Here is a 16,256-nt window from a genome sequence, read left to right on the forward strand (position 1 = left end):
GGTTGAGCACGCATTGATTTTCTTATTCTGTTCCCTGCAGATTTGATAACTCTGATTTAGTTTACTTTTCTCCTGAGTTCGAAGGAAATGTCTTTTTGTTAATCATGTGTACAAAACAAGTTTTTAGCACCAGGCAAGTGGAAAAGTACTTAAAAGCTTAAAAGTAGGTAGGAAAAGTAATATCAAACGTGTATGTAAATATTAGACTTTAAAGGGGAACTTCAGCCTAAACAAACATAATGTCATTAAGTTACATTAGTTATATTAATTAAAATAGATAGGTAATAACTCTTACCCACCCTGTTTTAAAAGAAAAGGCAAATGTTTGTGATTTCATGGGGGCAGCAATCTTTTTGGTTGAAAGGAGTGACAGGGAGCATAAGACACAGTTCCAACTGTCCTGTGTCCTGATCACCCCTCCCAGTTGTGCGCATTAGGCTTCAAATCTCAAATTCAAAATTTGAAGAAAAAAAACTGCACCAAAACAGCAGAACAACATCAGAAATCCCATCATGCTTTGCACAGCATCAGGGGAAAAATGCCCGGGCAGTATTCTTCTGTGCAGCTAAAAATGATGCTTTGGTAAGAAAAACAAAGTTCTGATGCTGTGAAACTGTTAAAGAAACGCCAAGCCTTTTCAGTGCTGCTGGGTTGATTTTTAGTCCGGAGGTTCACTTTAGGCTGGTTTCACAGTGGGACGTTAAAGTCCCAAGTTACAGCAGCCAGTAACGCAGCCTAACTCGCAGCACTGTAAAATCAATTGTGCTGTTCACAGTGCCCACCTTGTGTTACATTGTAACGCTGCACGTTCTGGGAAAGTGCAGCATGCTGTACGGTATACTGGGCTAAGCAGCGTTAGACTGCTTGCACATGCTCAGTAATGTTGGAGGAGGAGGTCTCCCCTCCTCCTCTGGGCTAGCCACATGGCTAATTAATATTCACTGCACTGCAGAGACTGTGGTAGGATTGCAGTGTTGTCCGGATCATGAAAGAATCGTTCATTTGATCGGGATCTTTTTTGTGAGTCGAATCATCCGGATCATCACAATGAAAGATTCGGATCACAGTGGATGTTTGTCTGGAAGAAACAGGAACATACAGAATGTACAGTGCAGGGAAAGTCCTGTCCTGCTAGTCATTTCACCCAGTCTGCTTCCCTAGTAAAATGATTCAAATGATTTGTTTCAAAGATCCGGATCTTTTAAATGATCCGATTCAAATGATCCGAATCCGTAAAAAGATCCGGACTTCCTATCACTAACCTGCTGCTTTGAGTTCTGCATAATGGAGCTCAATCTGACGTCCAACTTCAACACCACCATACGTTGCGTTAGGGGCACGTTATGCGACCATAACATCCCCTAAAACGCAACATCTTGGTGGGAAAGTAGCCTTAAAGGAGCATATAGACTTGGCCACGGGGGAGGGGTGTGTGTAAGAGTAACGGGGGAGCCTGCTGGGGAGAGCGGGCACCTTGAGGTGAACAGGAAACCTCTATAGGATCCCGAGCCACGGAGGTACTTATCTCGGAGGGGGATGCCTCTGGATCCTAATGAGGCTTCCCCCGTCCTCTCCTGAAGCCCTGATCCAGTGCCGGAAGCCCCCAAACCGCGGTGAGGCTGCAGGATCATACCAATCCCGTGAGGGCCTCGCACAGGCACACTTGCCGCTTTCGTTAAGGCGGAAATAGCTGAGCCCAATCAGATCCGCTCTACGACACTGGTGTCTGCGCCTGCCCAGTAGAGCGGATCCGATCAGGCTCGGCTATTCCTGTCTGAGCCAGAATGAAGGTTGTAAGTACACCTGCGCGAGACTCTCACAGGATTGGTATGGTCCTGGATGGTTCGGGGGTCCTGGGATCGAGAGGACGAGGAAGCCTCATTAGGATCCATAGGCTTCCCCCTCCCAAGGTAAGTACCCCCCCCCCCCCCCAGGGGCTCTTTTTTCATACCACATTTACTTTAATCAGTTCAGGTTCCTGGCCATTTTGACATTTCAGCTGTTATTAATACCACAATTATTCTAGTAGGGATCACAGATATGCAAATTATTCCAAGTTTATGCAAATATATGCAAATATATGCAGTTTGAAAATGGACCAATCAATTGAAACCTGGGTTTAAATTGATTGGTCCATCTTCAAACTGCATACAATTGCATAAAAATGTTCATAATTTCAGAACATTTTCCATCTCATTGACCATCCCGACAATCTAGGCTTTCTCTGGGTAATATTTTTTTTTCAAACAATTATTTTTTATTTTATAGGCATTTTACAGGGAAAAAATAGACCCTTCCCAATTCTCACATGACAAGTGCCACTACTATCAAATGCCTGAAAATATATTCTTTGGCTTTTCCTGGTGAAAATGGTACCTCATCTGCCTTTATGACATTACTAGCTTAGCATATAGCACACCATTATTCCCAGCCTGTGTGTTTGTAGTGATTGGATCTGAGCGTTAAGGACGTTAGACCGAATATGGGCAGATTCAACCAAGGGACAAATTTATCTCTAATCAAGTCTGTTTAGAGATAAATTTGTCTAGTCGAATCTGCCCATACACTACAGGCCGATTCCCGTCCGATTTCAGCATGAAATCATTAGGGAATCGGCTGAGCCGCTGCGTCGGTGCCCCCAACATGTATAAATGTATGTGTGTAGTGCATTTATACATTACTTGTCCCGTAGCAGCTCGCCGGGTCTATCCCTCCATCTCGCCGGTAAGCCGCATACACGCTAACGGCACATAGCATCTGACGTCAGACGCTATGCACCTTTGTGACGTAAGACATAGCGCCACTGGCGTGTATGCGGAACCCGGCGAGATGGACGGAAAACGCATGGAGGCTGCCACTGGACAGGTAATGTATAAATGCACTATACTACATACATTTATACATTGGGGCAGCAGGGGTTTCATCGTCTCGTTGCTTGTTCGCAATTCGGCCGCCGTACCGCTGCGCACCCGACCAACCAACCTCGGCATGAAATTTTTCAGCATGCGCGATCGACCGTGCAGCCAATTTCTGTCCCGAAATTGGTTGCTTTGTTGGTTGGGCATGCACTTGGCAGTACCAATTTTCATCCAATTCGATTATAATGATTGGTTGGTCGGCTAGTGTATGGCCCCCTTAAGGGTGACAGTTTAAGTGCCCCCGATGTTGCACAGATGCATCGCTAGGCAATGGCAGAGTCATATTTGTACAGCATTGGGGCTCCGAACTGTTGCATCCGATCTCTATAGGTGGCAGCCATTAACCACTTTATCCACCACTATAGTATATCTACATCCTATCTACAGTAGCACTTTTTATTTTTAAACTGGAATTGGTAAAACTGAGAAATAATGTTTTTTCTTTCACCCCCCCCCCCCCCCCCCCTTGTTTTCCCATTAAAATTCATAGAAAACAAAATTGGCAAAAAGGTGGACGGGTGCGCGTGTGCTAACATGCGGCAGTGAGATAGACCTAGATCCCGTTTTTAAATGGGCTTAGGTCTACTAGTCCTATATAATACAACCTGTCCCTGCATTATCCTCCTGTCCCTGCGTCCATAGTTTTTGGCTACAGTGCATGTGTAGGAGGATGGGGCCAGGGGGGCAGACAGGTGCGCACACATGACATGCGCTGGTGGTGGCGGAGAGAGACCTAGAGATCATCTGATCTGCTGCATGCTTGTTCAGGGTCTGGCTTAATTAGAGGCAGAGGATCATCAAGACAGCCAGGCAACTGGTATTGTTTAAAATTACATAGATGTCAGGCTCCCTTTAAAGTGAACCAGAGATGACTGAAATAATAATAAAAAAAAATTATACATACCTGGGACTTCCTCCAGCCCCATCCGCTTGGATCACTCCCACGCCGCCGTCCTCCGCTGCCTGCAGCTACGCGAACCTGGTCCCCCCCCCTTTTCTTGCCACCAGGAGAGCTTTCTGTTGGTGGCATTTAGGCCTGAAAGATAAATCGAATTTTAACCGAAATCGCGATCACCAAGATCACAATTTCAGAATAGTCAAAGCACCGAGTATCGTGATGACATTTCTGCATAGCGGAAGTTTGAAGAAGCGGTTTTATACTTCCCACAAGTCCCGGCGAGTGCGGCCCGCAGCATCGGCAGTGTTGACCATACCTTCCGCACAAACCCAACCCTGTCCAGCCTCTCTCACCGTCTGCTGGCTCTTGTGCACGGCATACTTCCTGGTTCCTGTATGTCACATGACATACAGGAAGTATGCCGTGCATTCGATCCTGCAGAAGTGGATATGTGGGCATCGCTGAACTTGTGCTGGAAGGTACATCCAGCACTGCCGCAGCTTCGGGCACAGAGAGAGACCCAGAGGGAACACAAAGGGTGCACAAAGAGAGACGGGGACAGAGAGGCACAGAGGGGGAATAAAGCTTGATTTGAAGGAAATAGAGAATCGAAATCGTGATTTCAGACAAATTTTTTTTTATTCATTTATAAAGAATTGTTTTTTAATTAAATGTATGTATTTTTTTATTATTTAGATTCCCCCACCCAGCGATCCAATCATTAATCACCTCTCATAGGCATTAACCTATGAGAGGTGATCACTTTGTGGACCACTTAAGGGGACAGCTTTGTCACAAAGCTGTCCCCCTTACAGTGCTGCGCAACAAAGCGCTGTTTACTTAAAAAAAACACATTTTCTTTTGACAGCCTGCTAGCCACAATTGCGGGCTAGCAGGCTGTTTACAGAGTGTCGGAGGGTTGCGCACCCTGCAATCTCCACCCCTAGGACTTAACGCCAATCGGCACTAAGTGGACCTGGTGGAGCCACCTTATGGCCGCCAGTCGGCATTAGGCTAAAAGGTTAAAGGAAATCAATATTGCAGCCTCCATAGCCATCTCATTTCCAGTTCCCTTCAAGTGTTAAAGGAAAACTGGAGGCTGCCATATTTATTTCCTTATAAGCAATAGCATTTACCTGGCTATCCTGCTGATTCTCTGTCTCCAATACTTTTATCCATAGACCCTGAACAAGCATGCGGCAGATCAGGTGTTTTTGACATTATTGTCAGATCTGCATGCTTGTTTCTGGTGTTATTCAGACACTACTGCAGCCAAATAGACCAGCCGGGCTGCCATGCAACTGGTATTGTTTAAAAGGAAATAAATCCTAAATATTTATTATATATCAATGTGATCAATAAAATCTCAGTGCAAAAATGTTGAATTAGGTCAGGAGAGCCCAATATAAAATTTAAACAAACATGGAAATAAAATAATCATACTTCCCCTTTCAATCTGACTTTGAAACAGGCATTTAATTGCTATTTTAATACTTTACATAATCTCAGAAGGTTCTTTAGCGACTCCATTATCTTCTATTTTTTTTTCTTATTATGACCACAAAATTTTATTCAGGAGGAGGAGCGCCATCTGCTGGTTTGACTGGTGTGTGTGGTGTGCTTAAAGGGATACTGTAGGAGGGTCGGGGGAAAAATGAGTTGAATTTACCCGGAGCTTCTAATAATCCCCCGCAGACATCCTGTACCCGCGCAGCCACTCACTGATACTCTGGCCCCGCCTCCTGTTCACTTCTGGAATTTCAGACTTTAAAGTCTGAAAACCACTGCACCTGCATTGCCGTGTCCTCGATCCCGCTGATGTCACCAGGAGCGTATTGCATAGGCCCAGAATGGTCTGTGCCTGCGCAGTACGCTCCTGGTGACATCAGCGGAATCGAGGACACGGCAATGCAGGCGCAGTGGTTTTCAGACTTTAAAGTCTGAAATTCCAGAAGTGAACCGGAGACGGGGCCAGAGCATCGGTGAGTGGCTGCGCGGGTACAGGATGTCTGCGGGGGATTATTAGAAGCCCCGGGTAAGTTCAACTCATTTTCCCCTGACCCCCCCTCCAGTATCCCTTTAAGAGAGTGCAGGTTCTGTACTGTGGAAAACAACTATGACAATGACAAAAGCAAAGTCCCCAAGACATGGTGAATGACTACATTCTACTGTTGTATGCGAAATTGTCTTAGGGCCGGTGCACACCAAGAGCGGTTTGGAGTGTTTTTAAAAACACTTGCACTTTGAAAAGCAATTGGTTAATGTATTTTAATGGCACGGAGCACACCAGAGCCATTCGTTTTTCCCCCAAATACAAACTCTGGTCCTCCAGCATTTTTGTGGCTGTCTGAGGCAATTCAGCCTCAATGTTAAGGATAGGAAAGTGGAAAATCGCTCTTAAAAGTGCTAGAACAGAGCAATTTTCCAAGCATTTTTGTTACAGAAGCTTTTCAATTACAGCTCTACTGTAACAAAAAATAAACTCCACTCCAAAAATCGCTAGGCACATGCCTAGAAAAATCCCTTCAAAAAGTGCTGAGTTTACGATCACGCTAGCGGTTTTTGGTGTGCACTGGCCCATAGTTCGCATTGGGCTGGATGACAAACTGCCCGTATGGAGCGGATAGTGCAGTGTTTGCCCTGACAGTGCTTGGAGTCCAGTTGGAGCTCAGAGCAGGTGTGTTTCCACCATAGGCTTCTGAAACGCATTTGCTGGAAAACTCCTGCAGCTGGATTTTTGCATTTACTAGAATGGATCAAAGGTTTCCGTTCCAGACTGAACAGTTATAAAGGATCCATCGAATGACTGTTGAGATCAGGCCATTGTGTGCTGCAGTGTAAACCGATCATCAGGGAGACATCACACTTGTGTGTATGAGAACCGCAGACTATTCCCCACAAGCATTTTGCCATTTGATTGTGTGTATTCACATGCCTTTTTAGGCATGCTTTTTTAACAGTAGCCAGAGATTTCATTGAAAAAGCACATGCATTGTGTGGGAAAGATCGTGCAGAACGCTGCACAGAATCGCAGCTGCCTCCTGAAAGCACAGCTGGCCCATAGACTAATCACTGCATGCGGTTTCCCAATGTAGCAAAATTACAAGTGTGACCCCCTACTGACTTACTGCACTGCAGCGAAATGAGGAATTCTCCAACTCCATCTCAACGAGAAATTTTTAACTAGCTTTATGGATAAGTTGATGCCAACTTCATGCAAATATATTAAAGCTCGGAATTGAGCCCAACACAACAGCCCCTGCATTCGACTGGTCCATTTCCAGGCCGTGTAAATTTTCATCAACTCTGAATTATTAGCCTAATAACGGTCCCAAAGCGCCAATTGATCCAAGAGGGTCTAGCGTCTAATGAAACGTTGAAAGACTGTATCATTACAGTGGACCTGAACTCAGAACTTCCTCTCTGCTCTTTGTTACAGATTATAGTGCTCCTTTAGAGATGCTGCAGTGTAGTTGCTTCTTGGTTTGCTGGGAGCAAAGAGAGGGTTAGCTTCCTGTGTTTACATATTAGCTCTCAACTCCTCAGCAGACAGCTGGGAGCTCAAATTACATTAGCCAATTACTTCCTGAAAAGGGAGAATTAGACATGCTGTTCTCTATAAACACATACAGGGTGGTTTCCCTATGTTTTCCTTCTCTCCTGTGCAAGAGTTCAGGTTTGCTTTAACCACTTCACCCCCCCAGTGCTAAATTTCTCCGTCCCTCTGCGCACCGCTTCACCCCCAGGGACGGAGAAAGGCGCACTTGTTTGTTTACTGGCTGGGAGTGGGCGGGGAACTCTCGCGCACACTCCAGCCAGCCCGCACAGCAGGTTACTAATTGGATGTTAGGAACAAGCGTTCCTAAATCCAATTAGCCTCGCCGATTGCGAGTAGAATGAAGACGGCTTCAAACAAATGCCGTCTTCATTCAAAACAATGCAAGGTAAACAAACTTGCAGCCCACGATCGCGCGCCCCCGCGACCGACGCGCGCGCGCGCACACACACCCCGGCTCTGCAGTACAATGATTGGTTATGGGGACTCTCCAGTCCCCAATAACCAATCATAGTACATCAGTACAGTAATGGAAGCAGCGCTGAAAGGGAAAAATCACACTGGTGTTTCAGGGGTAAAACCCCTCAGTTGTGAAATGGTTAAAGAGTAACTGTCAGGCTGCAAAAGCTAATTTAAACCTCTATTCTCCTGTGTTAAACAGTTTAGAAGGAAGCCAAAAAGGCAATACTGCAGTTAAAAATCTCTGTTACTTTAGATGTTTGCTGACAGCAAGGCTCCGTATTCCCAGGCTCCTAAGGAGGACGCAAGCCGAATAACAGATACTGCAAAGCATTCTGGGGCCCTCCCCTGGCTGCTAGTGAGGCTCAAGTTTCAACAGCATGTAACAGTCTAGCTCACAGCACTAATAAATCTCAGGCAGAGTACACTGCAGGAGTCCGCTATTGTTCCTAGCCACATGGCTAATTAATATTCACTGCACACTAGTGTTATTCAGTACGAGCTTTTCTGTGATCAGGAAGCAGACAGGACATGACGACACATTTGGCTTCATAGGAGACAGACAAACATGGAGCCTGCCATGAGCTGTCAGGAGCATCATTCTCTGCAAATACTATATAAAGATTCTGTGAAGTACAAACGTTGACAGTGAAATGCATATGTAATGTAAGTACAGCCAATCTTTAGCTTCTGATATATGTGTTTATTTTCTCTGAGACCTTATACCTAACAGCTCCTCTTTAAAGGGCAATTGCAGCAAGAGGTATATGGAGGCTGCCATATTATATCCTTATAAGCAATACCAGTTGCCTGGCTATCCCACTGATCCTCTAATGCTTTTAGCCATAGACCCTGAACAAGCATGCAGCAGATCAGGCGTTTAATATTATTGTCAGATCTGACAAGATTAGCTGCATGCTTGTTTCTGGCATTATTCAATCACTACTGCATCCTAATAGACCTGCAGGGATGCCAGGCAACGGGTATTGTGTAAAAGGAAATAAATATGGCAGCCTCCGTATATTTTTCACTTCAGTTGTCCTTTAACCAGCTGAGCGGTCTGGACGAGCTCAGCTCGTCCAACACCGCCAGCGGCTGCCGCTCAGGCCCTGCTGGGCCGATTTTAATGAAATAAAAAGCAGCACACGCAGCCGGCACTTTGCCAGCCGCGTGTGCTGCCTGATCGCCGCCGCTCTGCGGCGATTCGCCGCGAGCAGCGGCGAAAGAGGGTCCCCCCAGCCGCCTGAGCCCAGCGTAGCCGGAACAAAAAGTTCCGGCCAGCGCTAAGGGCTGGATCGGAGGCGGCTGACGTCAGGACGTCGGCTGACGTCACTCCGCTCGTCGCTATGGCGACGATATAAGCAAAACAAGGAAGGCCGCTCATTGCGGCCTTCCTTGTTTATTCTGGGCGCCGGAGGCGATCGGAAGATCGCCTCCGGAGCGCCCTCTAGTGGGCTTTCATGCAGCCAACTTTCAGTTGACTGCATGATATAGTTTTTTTTAATTTAAAAAAAACCCTCCCGCAGCCACCCTGGCGATTTAATCAGAACGCCAGGGTGGTTAAGGAGTGGAAGTGTAATCTGAGTTGCCCTATTGAGGGAAATACCTCGGACTGCACAATAACTGACAATGGGTGTCATTCATTCTTGGGACTCATTTGGTTGTGCAGCGCTACCTCTGTGCACTATTTTCATAATATTTAACCTTTTGGGGACCAAGTACGTTGAATCAACATCCAGCAGGTGGTGCTACCGTTCTGACTGGACGTTGATTCAACGTTCGCGCTAACAGTCCCGACGCGATCGTGCGCACTGGAGAGGGGAGATTAAGCTGTCATGACAGCTGGCATCTCCCCCAGTGTTCAGCAGCCATCGCGTATGGCTGCCGATCACGTGATCACTACGATCGCCGTCGGATCGTAGTGATCAATTTGGCAGCTGCGGCGGTAGGGGGGGAAAGAAGAGGATCCACTCACCTCCCTGCCGTTCCCGAGACGATCGCGCTCCCCACCGCTCTTGCCGGCATCTCTGCTCCTTCTGACGTCAGTGCCAGGTCCCGGCTTGATGACGTCATCAAGCCGCGACCCAGAACTGAGCGGCAGTAGGAGCGGAGATGCCGGCCGGAGCGATCCGCTGCGGCTCGTCACTGGAGCCTGGAAGGTGAGTGATTGCTGCTGATGGGGTGGGGGGATCCGGCTGCCTGACCCCCCAAACGCACCCCCCCCCTTCTGCAACAATGCCTGGCCCTGTAGGGGGGTTAGGCGGCCGGTCCCGAAAGGGTTACTTAATTTAAACAAAAAAAAAACAAACAGTTTAACTTACCTGGGGCTTCTTGTAGTACCCTGCAGTCATGTGCCCGAGCTGCCATTCCAAGACCCTCCCAGTCAGCGGCAGCAACCCCCACAATGTTGGCCAGCTGCTGGCAACTGTGCATGCACGGCCCCCAAGGCACGTGCAGCCCGATTGCGTGCCTGTTGCTCGGAACGTTCTGAGCAATAGCGATATTCCTGTACTGCGCATGCGTAGGACGCTGCCGTGCACAGGGACGCAATGAAGAGGAGCATGGCCAGCAAGCTTTGCCGTTGCTGGATGAAGGATCGCAGGAGGAGGACAGCGGAGGCACAGGTGCTGCAAGAAGCCCCAGGTAAGAAACTTTTTTCTTCTAACTTTAAAGAGGAAGCGTTCCAATTAAATCCAGAGTATAATATTCCTAACAATTAGGACTGTGCGCATGTGTACGTTTTTTAATTATTAGCCTTTGAACAGCCCCAGTTTTGGTACGATTTTTTATATGCATTTAAAAGAAAATTATCAGTATATATTGCATACAATAAAACTCAAACTATTAAAAAATAGGAAACTGTGCATACATTTAAAATATTTTTTATTAAATGCATATAAAAACTGCATGGATGTGAGCTTTAACAGGTTTCTTTATAATAAAAACAATAAAATAATCACTGCTCTGCATTCCCTTTAAATGTGTAACAAAAAATACAACAGCCAAAATGCAGTTTTGATGTGTCATTTTATTGGTTCACCAAGACGCTTTGTGACATCTCAGTCCCGCCTCGCTGTGAGCAGTCTGCGTCCGACGTGACCGATTCATAACATCGTACAACCGCCTCAATGCAATATCTTAAATTAACTTCTTAATTTTTTTTTCTTAAAAAAAAAAAAGCGGCCACAAACAGGATATTTACATATATAGAACATACTCGTTCCGGCTTCCGTCATGCCCATATTACACAATCATACAAACGGCATATACATTACAGTAAAATACATTAAAATCCATAAAAACATAGACGTTACAGGAAGCTGTACAAAAATAAACTTTTATTAAAAGCAGCTGGAAGGTAGGCAAGAGAACAGTACAGGGAGGAATGAGATCACTAAAGTCAGCTACGGCCCACCGGCCGACTACAAAAACGCTAGAATACATTACACCGAGATTGGGGGGTCTCTTCACAAGAAGAGGGTTCACCGCAGCCTGTCCCAGCGCCAGATGGTGGCGTCGTCACAGACCGCTATAAGAATACTGCTGTCCCGGCTGAAGCTGGTTTGTCGGATTGCTGCCACGCATTTGGGATGTGTGAGGGTTGTACACCTGCAGGAAGAACGAGACAACTGAATTAAAGGCTTGAATGTTGGACAGTATATAGAGGTTTTATATGCAGGGATTTCCAATATTTTTTCTTAAAGGAGTCATCAGCGAAACCAAGTCCCCACCCCCCGCTCTACTTACCCAGTGCTTCCTCTAGCCCATTGAAGATGACACGTCCCACGCTGCAGCTCCGTGCTCAGCCGCCGGCCCGGGGTCCCCGCTGGTGCAGACCTTGAGGTAGTCTCTACGCGCCTGTGCGAGCACCGCTATCAATCAAGCCCACGTTGTCCGCGGTGTACTATGCAGGAACAGAACTACTTCCCCTGTGCAGTACACCACAGACAAGGTGGACTTGATTGACACGGCGCTCGCACAGGCGCATAGAGAGTCGCCCTCTTCACCGGCAGGGACCCCGAGCCGACCAGCTGAGAGCAGAGCTGCGGCGTGGGACGTGTAATCTGCAATGGGCTGGAGGAAGCCCCGGGTGAGTAGTGGGGGGACTTGGATGGCTGAAGAGTCCTTTAAATCTGAAGTAAAAGCAAACCATGATTTAAAAAAAATATCTGTCCCTCACTATCCACCACAACTGCCTGAATCCTCCGCAATCTGGCAAAGTAATTCAGCCAGTCGGTGCAGGCATCCCTAAAGGAAGCAGATAGAGTGTCAGCTCTTCAGCCCAGCATGCAGTTGGGACCCTATGATGACCTGTGTTCTCTTGACTGCTTCCGTCATGGTTGTGACAGTTTAGTTGCCCTGAACTAGTCAGACAGGAGGCTGCTGTGTCTTTTAGGGACCAGGTCTGCCCTGCTGAACAATTAGGGACTGCAGCAAGCCTATGGCGCTCACAGTGTGGGCGTCTCCTTGAAGGCAGCCAGTCAGAGGACCTCCTCCTCCCTCCCACCTTACCTGCTCAGATTTTTTTGCTGTAATTTTCAGAGAGCTACAGAAGCCTCCCCAGGTCCTCTTACCATCCCAGAGAAACTTCAAGCTGTGGAATGGCTGAAACTCCTCCCAAACCCCAGGACCCCAACACCCTACTGGCTCCGATCACCATCCATGACACAGGAGTACGACAGGACTTCGAAGATCCAGCAGCTTGCCTCCCAGCATGGCAGCAGCATGTGAAGAGCAGGCGGAGCCAGCCAGGAGTGCCATACATACTAATGAAGAGGGGCGGACACACACTGGCAGATCTCCCATCCTGTGAGGTAGCAGGAGACGGTGCGTGTGAGAAAGTTCATCTGCTTTTTCAGTATACACCGCTGCTGTCCCCTAGAGTTTGCTGCCTGAATACCATGACAAAAACCTGAGTCAAGTAATTCAGGCAGCAAACTTTTGGGGGCAGCAGCGCTGTACACTGGAAAAGCAGACGATCCTTTTCACACTCTGCTGCTGACTCACAAGTGAGTGTCCCACCCCTCTTCATTAGTATTCACTGCTCTGATGACTGGCCCTGCCTCCTCTACTAGTGCGGCCTATAGGAGAGCCATGGCAGCCGGGCGGACACCAGAATTAGCTGGGCGGACACAAGAATTAGCTGGGCGGAGCACCCGGCTAGTAGGGCTTGGGGGGAACGCTGTATTGCTATGTAACCCTGGTAGAAGCCCCAGGTAAGTTAAACTGGCCTTTTTTTTATTTACTTTAGGTTCTCTTTAAGAGTCCCAAATTAAAATACATGAACTAGTTACCTTTTTCTTGTTAAATCTTTTTCTTTATTTAAAGAATAGCATACAATAACAAAACAGTATCTAAACATACCACCATGTAAACAAGACAACCAATGCATGCAAATACAAAGTTGGAAATGACATTCAAACAAGAGCACTAGACCCGGTTTCTTCACGAAGAGTCATAAGAGAACAAAGCATATATAACTGCTCCATCCTAAAGGTCTTTACACCATTACATTGAGAACATGAAGGAAACACACAAATCAAAAGATGAAGATAAGCTAAGGCCTAGGAATCAATAGTACAACAATTCAGTATCAGTGTTCTCCCCGGGCTCTTTTAGCCGGGTGCTCCACCCGGCTAATTTTGGTGGGCACCCAGCTGTCATCTGCTTGCCCCCTCCTATGCTGTAAGCAGAGTTGTGCCAGCACTGCCTTCCCCCATCGTGTCCCACCCGGCTACTTTTTCATGCCACCCAGCTAGAAAAAAATTCTGTGAAGAACACTGCAGTATATGTTATGTTGAATTGAGCATAGAAACCAAACGATATTTAGTTTGCAACCATGATGGTTGCAGTATTCTAACGCCTGCATAAGATTTAAAAAAAGGAAAAAAAAAAAAAACAAGAGAAAAAAAAAATTCCATATCCACATGTCCCCATAATGAACATACACCATTTTAGAACGTCACATTCAAGCATTGCAAAAATTGTGATTTATTATTCGTATATTTTCGCACTAACCATAAGATAAGCTTTGGTTAGTGTGAATTGGTGAAAAAGTGTTCACAATAGGTTTGTGATAATTTCAGGATTTACATGCTGCAATTCTATGAATTTCAGCTTTCAATTCGAAAGGATTGCAAATTCAGAAACTTAAAAATGTGCAAAATCAGTGCATTCATCATGCTGGATCAGTGATGGCTAACCTTGGCACTCCAGCTGTGGTGGAACTACAAGTCCCATGAGGCATTGCAATACTCTGACAGCTCTAAGCATAACTTGGGGCGGCAGAGGCACGATGGGATTTGTAGTTTTGTCACAACTGGAGTGCCAAGGTTAGCCATCACTGTGCTAGATGGACATTGCCTGAGGGGGTTGGAATGCGATACCTCAGGCGACATCGCTGGGCAAAGACTGTACAGAGGCATAGTTGGCAGGCCACCAACGCATTGTGTTGCAATGGTGGCGGAGGGATGATGGAGTGGCGCAGGTGTAACATTTCAGGGGGGAACAAGACCATCAGCCGTTGCTTGGTCGGGTTGATCCCCCTGGCAGATCGCTGGCTGGGCTGTGGTAGGGGACTGCTGTACACATGTAGATTATCGGCAGAGGGGGTCGTTATCGGCTGCCTCAGACAACTTTAACCTGCCTGGCGTTCTGATTCCCGCGGCCCTGGGAACGTTTTTTGCATATTTTTTTTTCTTTTTCATGTAGCTAGCCTAGCGCGAGCTACATGATTCCCCCGATGGCCGCCGGCGCAATGGCCCGTTCGGAAATCCCGTTCTGAACAGGATTTCCTGGAGGGCTTCCCCCGTCGCCATGGCGACCCACGTCGTGACGTTATCGACGTCGTGACGTCACAGGGAGACCCGATCCACCCCTCAGCGCTGCCTGGCACTGATTGGCCAGGCAGCGCACGGGGTCTCGCCTGGGGGGGCCCTGCATCGCGGCGGATTGGCGACGGCGATCGGGTAAGGCACGCAGCAAGCAAAGTGCTTGCTGCGTGTTTTTTAAAAAAAAAATTATTCAAATCGGCTCAGCGGGGCCTGAGCAGTGGCCTCCGGCGTCTCTGGACGAGCCTAGCTCGTCCAGAACGCTAGGGAAGTTAATCTAGCATGTGTACAGGCCTTAAAGGGAAGGTCCAAGCAAAATAAAAAAAAAAAAAAAAGTTTCACTTACCTGGGGCTTCTACCAGCCCCATGCAGCCATCCTGTGCCCTCGTAGTCACTCACTGCTGCTCCAGTCCCCCGCTGGCAGCTTCCGCATTGCATACATTTTTACGCATTCCCGCTAGTGCAGGAACATTAACCAGCTGAGCGGTCTGGACGAGCTCAGCTCGTCCAACACCGCCAGCGGCTGCCGCTCAGTCCCTGCTGGGCCGATTTTAATGAAATAAAAAGCAGCACACGCAGCCAGCACTTTGCCAGCCGCGTGTGCTGCCTGATCGCCGCCGCTCTGCGGCGATTCGCCGCGAGCAGCGGCGAAAGAGGGTCCCCCCAGCCGCCTGAGCCCAGCGTAGCCGGAACAAAAAGTTCCGGCCAGCGCTAAGGGCTGGATCGGAGGCGGCTGACGTCACGACGTCGGCTGACGTCGATGACGTCACTCCGCTCGTCGCTATGGCGACGATATAAGCAAAACAAGGAAGGCCGCTCATTGCGGCCTTCCTTGTTTATTCTGGGCGCCGGAGGCGATCGGAAGATCGCCTCCGGAGCGCCCTCTAGTGGGCTTTCATGCAGCCAACTTTCAGTTGGCTGCATGAAATAGTTTTATTTTTATTTAAAAAAAACCCTCCCGCAGCCACCCTGGCGATTTAATCAGAACGCCAGGGTGGTTAACACATAAATTTTTACACATTGAACCAGTAACGCGTAAAAATGTATGCGTTAATGTTCCTGCACTAGCGGGAATACGTAAAAATGTACGCAATGCAGCCCGCCGACCTCCGAGGTCGGCAAGCTGCCAGCGGGGGACTGGAGCAGCAATGAGTGACTACGAGGGCACAGGATGGCTGCATGGGGCTGGTAGAAGCCCCAGGTAAGTGAAACTAATTTTTTTATTTTGCTTGGACCTTCCCTTTAAGGTTATTTGGACTAAGGACGGGTCAATTCTATTAAGTGCTGAAGTTCTGCTAAAAGCTGAACAGAGATAAGCAGTGCAGACACACAACTGACATGGGGGAAGGAAAGGGACAAGTAAGAGCACTGCAGAAATTTGTACAGAGCGGAACAGACTTTAAAATCAGTAAGAAAAACACTGCAGGGAATGCTGGGTAACTCACGTGGCACTAAATCCATGAGAAAAGCAAACCCTGCAGGGCATGCTGGGTAAGGAGGCACTTACTTGGCTTTGTGTGGATCTTCCACCTCCAGATCCCAGACATACAGCTTCCCCACCTGGTTTCCAAGTGCAAGCATCTAATAGAGAAAAG

At 47.5% G+C, this 16,256-nt stretch overlaps 1 protein-coding gene across 1 annotated transcript in view; it reads right to left on the reverse strand.

The window, feature by feature from the left end:
* Positions 1-10,841: 10,841 nt before the first annotated feature.
* Positions 10,842-16,256, reverse strand: part of EED (embryonic ectoderm development) — a 50,363-nt gene continuing 44,948 nt past the window's right edge. Inside the window, exons 11-12 of the mRNA XM_068264813.1 lie at positions 16,169-16,242; positions 10,842-11,440 (exon numbers count right to left, since the gene is read on the reverse strand). Of these exons, the coding sequence (XP_068120914.1) occupies positions 11,314-11,440; positions 16,169-16,242 (201 nt within the window). The 3' untranslated portion in view covers positions 10,842-11,313. The remainder of the gene's footprint in view (positions 11,441-16,168; positions 16,243-16,256) is intronic.

The sequence above is a fragment of the Hyperolius riggenbachi genome, chromosome 2, assembly GCF_040937935.1.
Source record: "Hyperolius riggenbachi isolate aHypRig1 chromosome 2, aHypRig1.pri, whole genome shotgun sequence".
In the NCBI taxonomy this organism is placed as follows: Eukaryota; Metazoa; Chordata; class Amphibia; order Anura; family Hyperoliidae; genus Hyperolius; species Hyperolius riggenbachi.